This window comes from Henckelia pumila, chromosome 1, assembly GCF_033568475.1.
Source record: "Henckelia pumila isolate YLH828 chromosome 1, ASM3356847v2, whole genome shotgun sequence".
NCBI classification, from domain to species: domain Eukaryota; kingdom Viridiplantae; phylum Streptophyta; class Magnoliopsida; order Lamiales; family Gesneriaceae; genus Henckelia; species Henckelia pumila.
In genome coordinates this window covers 169,206,475-169,222,506 of record NC_133120.1, presented here as the reverse complement: position 1 = coordinate 169,222,506, position 16,032 = coordinate 169,206,475, and the positions used below count along the sequence as shown (strand labels likewise).

The window sequence follows — 16,032 nt, the reverse complement described above, 5'->3', positions numbered from 1 at the left end:
AAAAAATTATTCAGCTTCATCTCGTAATAATATAATATAGATATTAAAAGTGGGTATACCTCCAAGACAAAGAGTTGGAGATGCTATAAAGACAATTTTCGACAAAATAGAAGGTAGGTTAGTGTTGAGATATGCGATTATAATAGACTAAATCAAATCTTGTTTATTTATGGGTGATAAGATATTTTATCTTTGGTAGGATTGTAAATTATTTAGGTTGATTCAGTTACCCAAAATATTGGGATTATGATTTGTAATCTGTAAATTATTTAAAGGGTAGAAACCCAATAAACGAGATACGACAGAAAAAGTTCTTCACTCCCTTATTTTTTCATGGTATCAAAGCCGAAGGATTTCTTCGTGTAAAAATCAAAAAATGGCCAACTCCGACAGCACCGTTTCTGTTGATCAATCAAAGGCCACACGTGAAGTACCTCCGCTCGCAACTCCGATTGCATTCGGTGCTGATTCCTCCTCTCTGTCGATCACAAGCCATAAACTAAATGGCAAGAATTTTCTCCAATGGGCACAATCGGTTAAAATTGTGATTTGTGCCCGAGGAAAGTTGGGTTATCTTACTGGAGACTTGTCTACTCCAAAATCCACAGATTCTTCATATCAACAATGGGTGGTGGACAATTCTTTGGTTCTCGCATGGCTTATAAACTCCATGGAGCCTCAAATAAGTCGCCGTTATCTTTGGTTTAAGACGGCTAAGGATGTGTGGGATGCCGCGCGACGTATGTATTCCGATCTTGGCAACGCTTCCTAGATTTTTGAGATTCGATCCAAGCTCAAAGAGATGAAGCAAGGATCGAAAACTGTAACTCAATATTTTTCCGATCTACAAGAGTTGTGGCAAGAACTCGACTTATTCCTTGATGAAGATGTGACTTGCACTACTTGCAATGACAAACAGCAGAAAAATCTTGAGAAGGAAAGAGTCTTTGATTTTTTAGCGGGTCTAAATCGCGAACTGGATGATGTGCGAGGCAGAGTGGTGGCTCGCGACCCCTTTCCTTCGACGGAAGATGCATTTGCAGAAGTTCGGCGGGAGGAAGTACGCCGGAAAGTGATGCTGATTGATGATACTCCAGCCCTTCCTACTGCTCCTGAAGGTTCTGCTCTCATCTCTCATAAACCCATGTCCTCTGACAAGTATTATCATGATCAGAAATCTTTCACACGCCCTGGATGTGAACATTGTCATGGCCCTGGTCATACAAAAGACAAATGTTGGTATCTCCATGGCAAACCTCCCAACTGGCAGCCAAAGAAGAAGAAGGATGGCAAGGCTTACCACACCCAGCCCACAGCAGGAAATTCTGGACCAGCTTCTATCCCTTTGTCCAATGAGCAGCTCGAACAAATCTGCAAATTTCTGAGTCACTCCTCAGTCAATTCACAACAATCCAAACTTTTTTCTGGATCATGTTCAGCAGCACAATCTGGTAAAAATTTTTCAGTACACAAATCTTCATATTCGAACCCTTGGATCATTGATTCAGGGGCATCTGACCATATGACAGGTTGTTTGAGTGTTTTTTGTACCTATGTCCCTTGTGGTAGTCCTACCACTGTTGTTCTTGCTGACGGTTCTTTAACACAGGTTACCGGAATTGGTAACATAAGATTATCCCCGTCTCTTACCCTATCGCTGCATTTTATGTTCCTGCCTTAAAATGCAATCTGATATCACTCACTAAACTCACGAGGGATAGTAAATGTGTTGCTAAATTCATGCCTTATTCGTGTCAATTTCAGGACCTACTATCGGGGAAGACGATTGGCAATGCTAAGGTTCATGATGGACTCTACTATTTCAAGGCTGAGTCTGGAGAGAGTGGACTCCAGTCTAGGTCTAGTAATGTTTCTTTATCCGTGTCTAGTGGTCATGATGTCATGTTATGGCACCGTAGGCTTGGCCATCCCAGTTTTACTTGTTTGAAAAAATTGTTTCCATCTTTATTTGGTAATAAAGAGTTTACTTCTCTCAATTGTGACATGTGCCAATTTGCAAAACATACTCGCACATCATTTCATCCAAAACTTATAAACCATCCACACCTTTTACCTTAATCCACAGTGACATATGGGGGCCTTCAAAAATTCCCACCTCAAATGGAAAAAGATGGTTTATTACGTTTATCGATGATCACACACGAGTTACTTGGGTTTATCTACTTCGTGATAAATCTGATGCAACCCTTGTGTTCCAAAATTTTCATAAAATGGTAACAACCCAATTCCAGACACAAATTCGAATGCTGCGCACCGATAATGGTAAGGAATATTTCAACTCTATTCTTGGGCAATATTTATCTGAGCATGGTATTATTCACCAGAGCTCTTGTGTTGAAACTCCGCAACAAAATGGGGTGTCGGAACGCAAAAATAGGCACTTATTAGAGGTTTCCCGGGCTCTTATGTTCACTATGCACGTTCCAAAATACTTATGGGGGGATGCACTTCTAACCTCTACATATCTTATCAATCGCTTACCTAGTCGCCCACTCAACTTCAAGACTCCCTTGTTTACCCTTACTCTACACTACCCTCAGTATGTACCTCATGAGATACCCTTGAAAACCTTTGGTTGTACTACGCTCGTCCACCTTCATGAACATCACAGAAGCAAGTTGGATCCTCGGGCCATCAAAACAGTTTTTGTAGGTTATTCTCCAACTCAAAAAGGTTATAAATGCTACTACCCTCAAACCAGAAAGTTTTATGTCACATATGATGTCACCTTTTTTGAAGAAACACCCTACTTCCCATCTGCTTCAATTCAGGGGGAGAAACTGATTGAATCTTGCTTCTGGGACAGTTTTAGTCTACCCTTACCTGTTGATCCACTGCACAGTACCATAATACCCAATCCGACTTCAGCCAGCAGATTTTCCAGCCCCAATTCCATCATCTCTAGCCCTCATGTTATCCATACAAGTGAACATTCCAGCCTAGAAGATGAGAGAGAGCAAACTCCTAGACAACAAGAACTACAAGTCTACACTCGAAGGAGAAAGCCTCACACTGAGAAAGAAGTCATGAACCCCACTCATTGTCAAGAAGATGATCCGATAGTAGAGCCACTTGACAAACCAGGTATATCTTGTCCTATTATTGATCTTGACATGCCAGTAGCTCTTAGGAAAGGTGTTAGATCTTGCACCAAACACCCTATATCTCAGTTTGTTTCTTACTCAAAATTGTCACCCTCATTTCGGGTGTTTACCTCAAATCTGTCCAGTATGTTTATTCCTAGGAATGTGGAGGAAGCATTAATAATCCCAGAATGGAAGGCTGCTGTCCTAGAAGAAATGAATGCCCTCAAGAAAAACAAAACGTGGGACTTGGTGAAACTTCCAAAAGGTAAGAAAACAGTGGGGTGTAAATGGGTTTTTACGGTTAAATACAGGGCGGATGGATCAGTGGAGAGGTGCAAGGCTCGTTTGGTTGCCAAAGGTTTTACGCAAACTTTTGAAATTGATTATAACGAGACATTTGCCCCCGTTGCAAAACTAAACACGGTTCGGATTCTCATTTCATTAGCAGTCAATCTAGATTGGCCTCTACATCAATTTGATATAAAAAATGCCTTTTTAAATGGGGAGTTGGAAGAGGAAGTTTACATGTGCCAACCTCCTGGATTTGAATTAGAAGGTGAAACTGTTTGTAAACTTAATAAATCTCTTTACGGCGTAAAACAATCTCCACGAGCTTGGTTTGACAGGTTTTCAAAGGCCATCAAGAGATTTGTCTACAAACAGGGACAAACAGATCACACGATGTTTGTTAGACACTCTGAAAGGGGTAAAATCACCATTATCATTGTTTATGTTGATGACATCATCATCACTGGAGATGATATGGAAGAAATGAAGAGGATTAAGCTGATGATGGCTAAAGAATTTGAAGTCAAAGACCTTGGAGCATTAAAATACTTCTTGGGAATGGAGATAGCGAGAAGCAAAAAAGGCATATCAATTTCTCAAAGGAAATACACTTTAGATCTCTTGGAGGAAACAGGGATGCTTGGATGCAAACCGTGCAAGACTCCAATTGAGCTTGGTAACAAAGAAAAGATGTTGGAGGGAGAGCCTGCTGACAAGGAAAAATATCAACGCCTTGTGGGAAAGTTAATCTATCTTTCCCATACAAGGCCAGATATCGCATTTGCAGTCAGTCTAGTTAGTCAGTATATGCATTCTCCTTGTCAAGGCCATTTCAATGCAGTCTATCGAATCTTAAGGTACTTGAAGCAAACACCAGGGAAAGGTTTGTTCTTTGCCAAAACCAATGATAAGAGTATAAAAGGATTCTCTGCTGCAGACTGGGCTGGTTCCATTGATGATCGAAAGTCAACTTCAGGATATTGCACGTTGTTGTGGGGAAATTTGGTGACATGGCGTAGCAAGAAACAGTTTGTTGTAGCTAGGAGCAGTGCAGAAACAGAGTACAGGGCCATGACTGATGGAGTATGTGAACTTATTTGGATTAAGAGGGTGATGGAGGAATTGAAGATTAAATTTGAAAATCCTATGAAATTCTTTTGTGATAACAAGTCTACCATCAGCATTGCTCGCAATCCAGTCCACCATGACAGAACAAAACATGTTGAAGTAGATCGACATTTTATTAAAAAAAAATTGGAGACAGGCATAATTGATATTGAATATGTTCCTACTTCCCAACAATTGGCTGATCTACTCACTAAGGGGTTAACAGAAAACTCACTTGAGTCTCTTGTCCACAAGCTTGGACTCATCAACATCTACACCAAGCTTGAGGGGGAGTGTTGAGATATGCGATTATAATAGACTAAATCAAATCTTGTTTATTTATGGGTGATAAAGATATTTTATCTTTGGTAGGATTGTAAATTATTTAGGTTGATTCAGTTACCCAAAATATTGGGATTATGATTTGTAATCTGTAAATTATTTAAAGGGTAGAAACCCAATAAACGAGATACGACAGAAAAAGTTTTTCACTCCCTTTTTTTTTCAGTTAGGTATATGTTCCTTCATTCCATCAGACCCGAAAAGTTGGGAAACCCAATATTTTCGCAAAAAGGGTCTCCTGTAAAAGGGGATTGGGGAATTTTTTTAATTTATTATTATTTTTTGTGTGTAAAGTCCGCATTCCAAGAAGAGGATGTGTAAGTGTACTTTCCAAACTAAATTAATCTCTTCCTGTCTTTGAAATTGCCTGACATGAGGACAATCACTGTTTAATATCTCCACCATTTTGGTAAAAGAGTTAAGATTTGTTTTGTTTCTTTTTAATTTGTCAGTTCTCTTTAATAGTTGGACATCATTTTTCTTTTCCAAAAGCATGTGTAATCTGAGTCGGTTCATGTCTTACTCTTGACAGGTGGTTTCTCCTGAATTTACCTTTTATGACAGCAATAAATCATTCCTAGATGATTCTGCACTTGGTGAAAAGCTTCTACGTGCGAAAACAGATTTTAGCTTCATGTAAGTCTTGGGTCTGAGATTTTAGCTTGGACTGGATCAAGATTAGAACTACTACTTGGACTGGATCACGTAAAGGGTTTAAGAATGTTTCAATCTCAGATTTATCAAGAGATTGAGCTTTTTAAATTTTACTGTTGATATGCTTAGGGAGTGTCGTCCGCGGATCTCTTGTCCGCCTTTTGTAATTAATGTCTTTTACATATATAATATATTATTGTTTCCTATCAAAAAAAGTCTTGGCTTCTTTTTTCATAGGTCTCAGTGTTGTTTTCTTTGAGTAGAACTTAGAAGCTTATGGTGGACAATTTATATTGGATCAATTTTCAGTCTCTCTCTTGTTTCTTTTTTTGAGCAGTTCGGAATTATCTTTTGAACGTGGACATAGCATTTTATATATGTACTATATCTGTAAGGGTGTTTATTTTGTTCCATAGAAGTTCCTTTTTTATTTTGAAATCACCAGGATGTTAAGCCTATAAGAAGACAAAACCACAAAAAAAGTTATTCTCAGCTTTATTTGTGGTCCTTTGGTTTATTTTCCTAAACCTTTTATTTGGCAGATGCTCCTCTGTTCATCAAAATCAGGGTTCCGAACGAAGGGATAAAAAAAACTCTTGAGCTGTTTAGTTAGCTCAAAAGAAAATGTTCATCTTGCTTTTTTTTTTGTCTAAATCACTCGTTTTTCCCTCTCTACGTGTCTTACCATTTGATGTCATTAACCTTTATCTTTTTGGTCAATGTGTTAAGTAAATAGCAATTGCATTTGAGAAAAATATTCCTCTTGAAGTTCCACTTTTTAGTACTGGAAAATTAGTCGCTAAATTGTCCTTGTTTGTTTGGCACCGGAATAATAGTTGTTGTTCATTTCTTTGCTTTCGATAGGTATGCATCTAAAGATGATGATAGATGGATAAGAGGTCTTCTCAAGGATCTGACTGTGGAGGCTGGCTCAGGTCTTGTTGTTCTCGATCCGGTGGATATTACTGGCGGATATACGTCTGTTAAAGATAAAACGAACATATCTCTCATGTCTACAGATATATATGCTCATCTTTCATTGGGTGTTATTTCCCTTTTGCTTAATCTGCAAAGTCAGTTATCTACAGCAATGCTATTTGGAAATGCTGACCCCCTGTCCCCATGTTCGAATTTTGATCGAATCTGGGTGTCACCTAAAGGTATTTGTTATTTTCTATTGCTTCATTAATGTAGTCTTTACTACTGTGACTTTTAAGTTGCTGGTGAATATTTTTCAAAATTGACGAAGAAAAGCCCCTACCACCCCTAACCCTCCTGGAAACCGACATCGTTTATAGTTCAATTCCTGCTCCTCTATTAACAGAATATGATTAAACTCGAGCAATTTGTGTACTAATTTGTTTGTAGAAAATGGGCGTCTTAGCAATCTGACATTTTGGAGGCCTCGAGCTCCAGCCAACTATGTTGTTCTGGGAGATTGTGTGACATCAAGGTAACTGTGGAATACAAATGCATTGTTTCCTCTGAATTCATTAGCTCATGATTTTCTTATTTAGAAAGGTTTTAAAACTATTTATCACCACTTTCTTCTTCGTGCTCTTTAGTGTAACTTATTTAATTAACATATTTGGATGACTAAGTGATGGATATTTAGCTTCTCTGTTTATGATTCTTCTGATTTTGGAGAGCAGAGGAACTCAGAGTTGCATAAGATTCTTTTTCATTTGCAAGTGTTTTTATTGACATATTACTTGTGGGCATTGCTCTTTGGAGTTGCTAATTTATGCACTGATAGGTTTATTGTCATGCATTCTCAGGCCAAATCCTCCTTCACAGTCGGTCTTCTCTGTGAGCAATACATATGGTCGAGTAAGGAAGCCCCTTGGTTTTAAGCTCATTGGTTTTTTTTCTTGCATTCAAGGACGAGAGAACAAAGGAGGCTGTTTAAACGATGGCAGCGATTGTTCTCTTTGGCTTCCGATTGCACCTCCTGGCTACTTAGCACTAGGGTGTGTTGCTCATATAGGAAGTCAACCGCCTCCAAATCACATTGTTTATTGTCTTCGTTCTGATTTGGTAACAACTGCCACATATTCTGAATGTATACTCAATGCTTCTGGTAATCTTTCATTTGAATATGGATTTAGTATATGGCGATTGGACAACTGCGTTGGATCATTTTATGCTCACCCATCTGTTGACTACCCTTTCAAAGAGTGTTGCTTTGACCTAAATCATATTCTTCTTTGGAATTCAAGCCAGCGTCAATCTTCATCAAGTCAATCTGTTATGGATACTAGTACTGAACTGAAAAATGCATGCCCTCAGACTAGTAATGAGGGTGCAATGTCTTCTGGTTCGGATGTTTTAAGGTCGATTTCTAAAGCAACCTCATGCTGTATGTCAATCCCAAGCTTTGAGAGAATCTGGTGGGACAGAGGTGGGGATCTTCGCCGGCCATTTTCAATATGGAGGCCTATACCTCGTCCTGGATATGCTGTTTTGGGCGATTGCATAACAGATGGGTTGGAATCTTCCCTGGTTTCTTGTTTGTGCACTGTTTTATTGCTATTTTTTATTGTGTAGTTACTTGGCCTTATTTTTCTGCAGCATGGAACCTCCTCCACTGGGCATCATTTTCAAGGCTAATGACCCTGAAATTTCTGCCAAACCCGTCCAATTTACAAAAGTTGCACAAATAGGGAAGAAAGGCCTGGAAGAAGCTTTTTTCTGGTATCCCATCGCCCCCCCTGGTTATGCTTCCTTGGGATGTGTGGTAACCCGACAAGATGAAGCACCTCGCCTGGAATCTTTTTGCTGCCCAAGGATGGATTTAGTTAGTCAAGCTAACATTGCTGAGATACCAATCTCAAGATCTTCAAATTTGAAATCATCTCAGTGCTGGAGTATTTGGAAAGTTGAGAATCAGGTCAAACTATTTGTGGTGTTTAAATTTGATTATTTGACTCCGCATTTTTGGTCACATCGTATTTCTATAGAAGAGTATCAATTTCATTAAAAATTTATTTCCTTGACATTCCATTATACTTGTTTATTTAGGCCTGTACGTTCCTTGCTCGTTCAGACCTTAAAAAGCCATCAAGCAGACTAGCATTTTCTATTGGAGACTTAGTGAAGCCAAAGACAAGGGACAACATAGCAGCAGAGATGAAATTAGGATGCTTTTCTCTGACAGTTTTGGACAGCTTGGGTGGAATGGTTAACACTTTGTTGGATAATACCCTCCACTATGACGATTACTTTTTATTGTTGATTTTCTGTTTATCCTTTCCGTGTTTGTTTTACAGATGACTCCACTTTTTGACGCAACAATTACCAACATCAAGTTAGCAACACATGGTCGACTTGAGGCATTGAACGCTGTGTTGATTTCTTCTTTTGCAGCATCAACTTTTAATACTCATTTAGAATCTTGGGAACCACTTGTTGAGCCTTTTGATGGGATTCTTAAGTAAGACATTTCGGTCTCCACAAGTTATAATATTTCTTATATTATCAGTGGCATAATGGTTGAATTAATTATTTTCCTGTTGGAAGGCTTGAAACATATGATACCAGTTTACCCCAACTGTCAAGGGTAGGTAAACGAATGCGAATTGCCGCTACCAGTATTCTGAATATAAATCTGAGTGCAGCGAACATGGATACTTTAGCACAAGCCACGGACTCATGGAATAAGCTGAGGGAACTTGAAGAGAAAGCTTTCATACTAATGCAGGTTAAACGGAATCTTTATCTTTTATACAAACACAATCTCCAGTTACTTATCTTGTTTTGTTCCTCTTCGCAACTTATAAGTTTCCACAGGAAGCTACAAGTCCTGATGCACCTGACAAAAAATCTACTCACCTGGCGTTGGATGAAGATGATTTTCAGACAGTGACAGTGGAAAATAATCTTGGGTGTGATATATACCTGAAAAAAAATGAGCATAATTTTGATACTGTCAGTTTGCTGCCACATGGTGATTGTATCTCCCTGAGGGTCCCACCTCCAAGGTATTCTGACAGGTTAAATGTCGTGGATGAATCAAGGGAACCTCGATGTTATGTTGGAATTCATATAGTCGAAGCAAAGGTTATTATCCATTTTTCTTATGTGTCCATTTTTATCACTGTTTCCGTCAGGGTAGCTGAGAATACTGTTTAAGTTTTCATTTTTATCCTACTTACTATGTAGGGTTTACCTCTTGTCGATGATGGAAATAGTCACAAATATTTTTGTGCGTTGAGATTGCTTGTTGAGAATCAAGATGCAAATCAGCAAAAGCTTTTCCCTCAAAGTGCGAGAACAAGATGTGTTAAGCCAATGACGTCTAGGGCGAATGATTTGGATGAAGGCACAGCTAAATGGAATGAACTCTTCATTTTTGAAGTTCCTCGGAAGGTATGCATTGCTGAAAACCCTGCCACCAACTCCCACCCCAGAAAGAAGTGATAGAAACCAAAATTGCAACATGCACTCAGTAACCGAAAAATGAAGAAAGAAGGCTGCAGTTTGTGAATGCCATATTCATCATTTGAAATGGGAGGGTAATATAAATAAATCATATGCCATGTGTAAACTGATAAATAGGTATTCTTGTTTATACCTATGCGAGCAAAACAAGGTTTTTAATAAATAACAATGACTAGAAGCCCCATCTTTGGTAATAAACCAAATATAATCTATATATAAAGGAAATTATACGAAGAACATAACATATTTATTGGAATGATTTTCTCCTACCTTCTTAATTATTGGGATTTGAAGTGGATCTTTTGCACTCCCTTTGAAGTTGGTGAATGAATATCATACATTCCCATCTTGCTAACATTGGGCTCAATTTCCATCTTTCAATAATTCCAATTTTCTCCTAATTACTTAATTATGGGGATTTGAAGGCGATTTCCGAAACTCCCTTTGAAGTTGGTGAATGAATTTCGTACATTCGTATCTTGCAAACATTTGACTCAATTTCTATCTTCAATAAAGCTTTTGTGAGAAAATTAACTATTTGAAGGGATATATTGTTGGCTTGTAGCCTTGCTCTCAATACTTGACTTACAAAAAAATTCTATCATTCCTTGCATCATTTATCTTATCATGTTGAAAGGGATGATTTGGTGTAGTCAGTGTTCTTAAAGTCGGCGTCAAGGCCCGCCTAGGCGGCCCACCGCCTCGCTTTCTTGCTAGGTTATGCCTCTAGACGTTGGCCGCCTAATCTCCCCCAAGTCGCCTAGGCTGGCATAAATAAACCTTGGCGGTTACTATTTTTTATAAAAAAAATTGTAATAAAAATCTAAAAGAGAGAGATGCGACGCGAGAAACAAGCACAAAAGTAAAGAAGAAACGCAGAAAAGAAAGTCAATCCAAAAATTAAATCTCAATATGAAGACTTGATATCTATTAATATTTGTTATTATTATTATTAAAATTTTATAAAGACTTTCATACAAAAAACTGAAAAACATAAGACATAAAATTATATTTTATAGTAAAACTCATGAATATTCCAATTTATTTATTATTTAGGTTTAAAAAAAAACCGCCTAGGCGGGCTAGGTGGCGACCCACCGCCTAGCGCTTTTTAGAACATTGGTATAACAGTGATAGACTTGCTATCAGTGTGAAGTTTCATGGGCCCATGGGATCTAATATCCTTGAAGAATCTTTCTACCCAAGTTGATTCACACATCCCTTGAAGAATAGCCCTGTATTTATCTTCAACACCACTTTTTCTAGCCACAGTTTACTTCTTACTTTTCCTTGTGACTATATTTCCCTTGACTTTCATGTAGTAGCCAATAGTTGACTTTGTATCTTCAACCGATTCTGTCCAATCTGCATCGAAAATCCTTTGGCATATTTGTTTTAAATCACCATATACAACAGATTTCTCCCTGAGGACACATTAAGTATCGAGAATCTAATGTACCGTTTCCAGGTGCTGTAAGTTGGAGAATCCATGAACAGATTAACACTCGCACATGTGTGAGATCAGGATTAGTAAGCGACAAAGTGAATCAACTTGCCGGTAGACTCTCTAATACATTTCCCTTGACTTAGCCTAGAGTGTATTGTCTGACTTATAAAAGTTCCTTGTTGACTCTAACAATTTCCATCAAGAGAAAATATTGGTTTGATAGGTAGGCTGTACTGAGGATTTATTCACCACAATAAGCATTTGGTACATGACTTTGTGATTGTAAGGGATCGGGCAATTTCAAGCAGACACAAGTTTCTTCATTGATCTGCGTCCTTTTGTTGATGTGTCTATGTACATGAAATTTGTTGAAGATTATGAGGGATTTTTTGTGGGATGGTGGCGATGGGGAGCATCATTGTCACCAGGGGGCTTGGGACCAATTGTGTGGACCTAAAGAGCAAGGGGGTTTGGGCATCAGTAGTATATGTTTGATGTTGGTGGAGATTTTCTAGGGAAAGAGAATCGCGTTGGCGGAAGATTATTGTTAGAAAATATGGATTGCAAGAAAATAGATGTGTTGCAGGTTTAGCTAAGTTTCCACTTTCAGGAGCCTCTGGAAATTGTTGGTGTGTTAATTGTGTCCCACATCGGTTGGATAAATGTTCTGAGAGTTCCTTATATAGACAAGGACAACCCTCTCCCCTTGAGCTAGCTTTTGGGGTTGAGTTAGGCCCAAGTCTGAATTCTTAACATGGTATCAGAGCTCACACTCGTCGTATGTGTTGGACTGCTCATAATTGAGCCACCCGTCTCATAGTTAGACCACCCGTTAATGTCTCCACGCTCCAGTCGTTTCATTCCTGGACGTGAGAGAGGTGTGTTGGTGTATTAGTTGTATCCCACATCGGTTGGGTAAATATCCTGGGAACCCTTTATATAGACAAGGGCAACTCTCCCCCTTGAGCTAGCTTTTGGGATGAGTGATAAATATCCTGGGAGTTTAATATATAGACAAAGATAAACCTCCTCCTTAAGATAGCTTTTGAGGTGAGTTAGGTCAAAGTTAATTCTTTAACATTGTATTAGAACCCAGACCCACCGTTATTTGCGGGACTGCCCATAATTGGGCCACCTGTCTCATAGTTGGGCCACCTGTTAATGTCTCCACGCTCCAGTCGTTTCATTTCTGGACGTGAGAGGGAGTGTGTGTAGGTGTGTTAGTTGTGTCCCACATTGGTTGGGTAAATATCCCGAGAGTTCTTATATAGACAAGGACAACCCACCCCCTTGAGCTAGTTTTTGGGGTTGAGCTAGCTCTAAGTCTCAATTCTTGACAGAAATTCATCTCTAAGATATATCCGTATTTCATTCAACATTGTGAGGGTTGTGGCCAGAGAGGGTAACATTATTAGATGTGGACTCTTCCTTTAAGGTTCTTTTCCCTTCTTTATTTCAGATCTCGATGGCTCATAAACGACCAGTATCTTTCCTCGTTTTTTCAGCTCGGTCTCGGGTCTTTCTTCTCTTGGAATTTTCATTTTTGTAGGGATCTTAGGGATGTGGAATTGAGTGTGTTGAGTGTGCTGTTAGGTTTTTTGGAGAGGGCTATTATCTTTCAGGGTGCTGCAGATTATAGATCTTGGGTGTTGGATTCTTCAAGTACTTTTTTAGTTAAATTTTTCTTCGAGTCTTTTTTCCCTTGTTCTAATGCTCCTCACTTTGCGCTCTTTCATTTCATTTAGAAACTGCCAATTCCCTCTAGGGTTAGAGTGTTCGCGTGGATCGCTGGCCTTGGTAAAATTCTGACTTGTGAGGCGATGCAGAGAAGGAATCCCTCACCTTCTCTCAGTCCTAACTGGTGTGTGCCATGCAGGCAAGATTTGGAGACTCAGGACCATTTGCTTTTACATTGCTTTTTTGTCAGTTTGCTCTGGACTTGGATTGGGTCGTTCCGAAATCTTCATGGGATTTATTCCAACTAGATTTAGGCCGTGAGTGGGGAATATTTCTGGAATATGGTAGTTCACTGCATCTTGGTCTGTTTGGTGGGAGAGAAACAAGAGGATTTTGAGACCAAGATGAATCCGCTCATGATTGTTTCGAAAAGATTAAGTTCAGGCTTCCTTGTTGGCTTCAGTCGACAGCGGATTATAAATCATTATCTTTGTCTGATCTTTCTAGGGATTGGAGTCTTATTTTTTGTTAGTTGGCTCGAGTTTCTAGATTTTTGGTAGTTCTTTGTTGAGTTGACCTCTGGTCCACCTACTCTTTGTAATTATCTTTATTTCTAATATTAATATTATCAATTCTTTTCTAAAAAAATTTCGATGAATACCCCATTTTTTACAAGATAATCTTTAAGCTCGTGTGTGAAATTCTTCCTCCCATTATGTACTGTGCACATCCTTGTTGCAGGGATTGGCTAAATTGGAAGTGGAAGTGACAAACCTTGCTGCAAAAGCAGGAAAAGGTGCCAACACTGCTCTTTCCCCCACCCCACCCCACCCCTCCGACATAACACGCACACTAAGTACTGGATTCACTTTGATAATTTGCTTTTGGCATTTGATGGTGCATTCACACCATATTTCGATGTCAGCATGCTGTTGCATGTGTGTTTATTGCAAACGGGCTCAAGCTTCTAAGTGTTAAGAATCCTTTGTCTTTTTATGTTTTCAAATATTTATAATTGTTTTATATTTTGGAACATTGAGGGAGGGGATTTTGGAGGGTTGAGCCCTTGACATTTCTCATCTGAGACACTTTTATACTGCTTGATCAAATGTCCTTTGGCTGATACTTATGATTCTGGTGTGGAGATAATTTGGCCTGATGCACCACTTTGCAGAATTTGAGAGATGTGTTGTGTTGTTCTCATGTTTGATTTTTTTCTTTGTTTTATAATTGATCTAACATTTCTATTTGATTAATTATTAGGTGAGGTTGTAGGTGCATGTTCCTTTGCCATCGAGCATGGTTCGGGCATGTTGAAAAAGATAGCTTCACTCGAAAAGCTCTATCGAACGTTGGATGTGGATCCGTTAAAAAGTAGAGTATGTGTAACTAGGGATTCATTGTCTTTTTGACCCATATGATTGAAACTTTTATTCTTTTGATATTATGCTGATGAAGGTTTAATTTTCAGGGGCATATTGATGACGTGCATCCTCGTGGTTACCTATTCATTTCCACTTCTTACATTGAGAAGAGCGTGGTTGCTGACTTCGAAAGTGGCCGAGGAGATGGAAAAGATGCTGGTGCTGACGTGGGTTTTTGGGTTGCAGTTGGCCCAGAAGGTCCATGGGATGGTTTTCGCTCATTACTTCCTCTATCAGTGAATACCAAGAAGTTGAGAGATGATTGTGTGGCTTTAGAAGTTTCTATGAAAAATGGCAAGAAGCACGCACTCTTCAGAAGTCTTGCCACTGTAACAAATGATTCAGATATCAAATTAAATATTTCAACATGCCCTGATTCTGTTATTCACGGCCAGGAAACCGCTTCTACATTACGCAGTAATAACTGTGTTATTGAAGAGGTTTTTGAAAATGAGAAATATCATCCGGTCTCTGGTTGGGGTAGCAATGAATCTGGTTCACGAGACGAGGATCCTGGACATTGGAGTAACAGAGACTTCTCATATTCATCCAAAGTGAGTATCTCTTAAAATATTTATAATACATTTATCTTAATTTGACATATATGAAATATTATAATTGTACCCATTTAAATTCCTCGAAGGAATTTTTTGAACCTCCTCTCCCACCTGGATGGATGTGGGCATCAACATGGACTGTTGACAAATCTCACTTTGTTGATGCTAATGGCTGGGCTTATGGGGCTGACTATCAAACTGTAAAATGGTCCCCAAATTCTTCCAAATCAGGAACAAAATCAGCTCGTGATGCAGTTCGTCGAAGACGCTGGACCCGCACAAGGCAAAAAGTTGATGACTGTGTCACAAGTTCCATGACTGATAAAAATTATTTTGATGTTGTCATAAATCCTGGTTGCTGTTCGGTTTTACCGTGGAGAAGCATGTCCAAGGATTCTACTCAATGTCTACGAATCCGTCCATCTGGTGATCACTCTCAAATTTCCTATGCTTGGGGGCGTCCAGTTTCTGTGGAGAAGGATACATTATCTGTTGATCCAGGGACACTTTCTCGTCAAAATACCTTAAAGCAAGGGAGTAACACTTCAATTTCTCCACTTAGTTTGAATAAGTTGGAGAAGATGGATCTTCTTTGGTGTTGCCCTGGTTCTAATGGCAGATTATTTTGGCTCACCATTGGGACAGATGCATCCATTCTTCATACAGATCTTAATACGTCCGTTTATGATTGGAAAATATCCGTCAGTTCTCCATTGAAGTTGGAGAACAGACTTCCGTGTGCTGCAGAATTCAAAATCTGGGAAAGAATGAAAGATGGTAAAAGCATAGAACGACATCATGGCTATGTATCATCGCGTGAAACTGTTAACATATATTCTGCCGATATTCGAAATCCTATATATGCCATGTTAGTTGTTCAAGGTGGTTGGGCTATGGATAAGGTAAAATTGTTAGTCTGAGCATGCATGAGAAGTACATGCATGTTTTTCTTACGTTTCTTATCAAAAAAAAAAGTACATGCATGTTTT

At 39.0% G+C, this 16,032-nt stretch overlaps 1 protein-coding gene across 5 annotated transcripts in view; it reads left to right on the top strand.

Moving 5' to 3' along the window:
* LOC140863173 (uncharacterized) overlaps positions 1-16,032 on the top strand; it is a 71,497-nt gene that overhangs the window by 40,169 nt on the left and 15,296 nt on the right. For 4 of the 5 annotated variants that reach the window (XR_012143862.1, XM_073266616.1, XM_073266431.1 and 1 more), the window contains 14 exons: positions 5,377-5,480; positions 6,363-6,658; positions 6,867-6,951; positions 7,277-7,984; positions 8,070-8,388; positions 8,520-8,678; positions 8,768-8,931; positions 9,018-9,198; positions 9,279-9,557; positions 9,660-9,866; positions 13,804-13,858; positions 14,326-14,441; positions 14,534-15,040; positions 15,130-15,945. Coding sequence is in view for 4 of the 5 variants with exons in the window: in XM_073266616.1 (XP_073122717.1) it covers positions 5,377-5,480; positions 6,363-6,658; positions 6,867-6,951; positions 7,277-7,984; positions 8,070-8,388; positions 8,520-8,678; positions 8,768-8,931; positions 9,018-9,198; positions 9,279-9,557; positions 9,660-9,866; positions 13,804-13,858; positions 14,326-14,441; positions 14,534-15,040; positions 15,130-15,945 (3,996 nt within the window). In the remaining variant the exon portion in view is untranslated. The remainder of the gene's footprint in view (positions 1-5,376; positions 5,481-6,362; positions 6,659-6,866; positions 6,952-7,276; positions 7,985-8,069; positions 8,389-8,519; positions 8,679-8,767; positions 8,932-9,017; positions 9,199-9,278; positions 9,558-9,659; positions 9,867-13,803; positions 13,859-14,325; positions 14,442-14,533; positions 15,041-15,129; positions 15,946-16,032) is intronic. The other variant, XM_073266551.1, reaches the window with a different exon arrangement.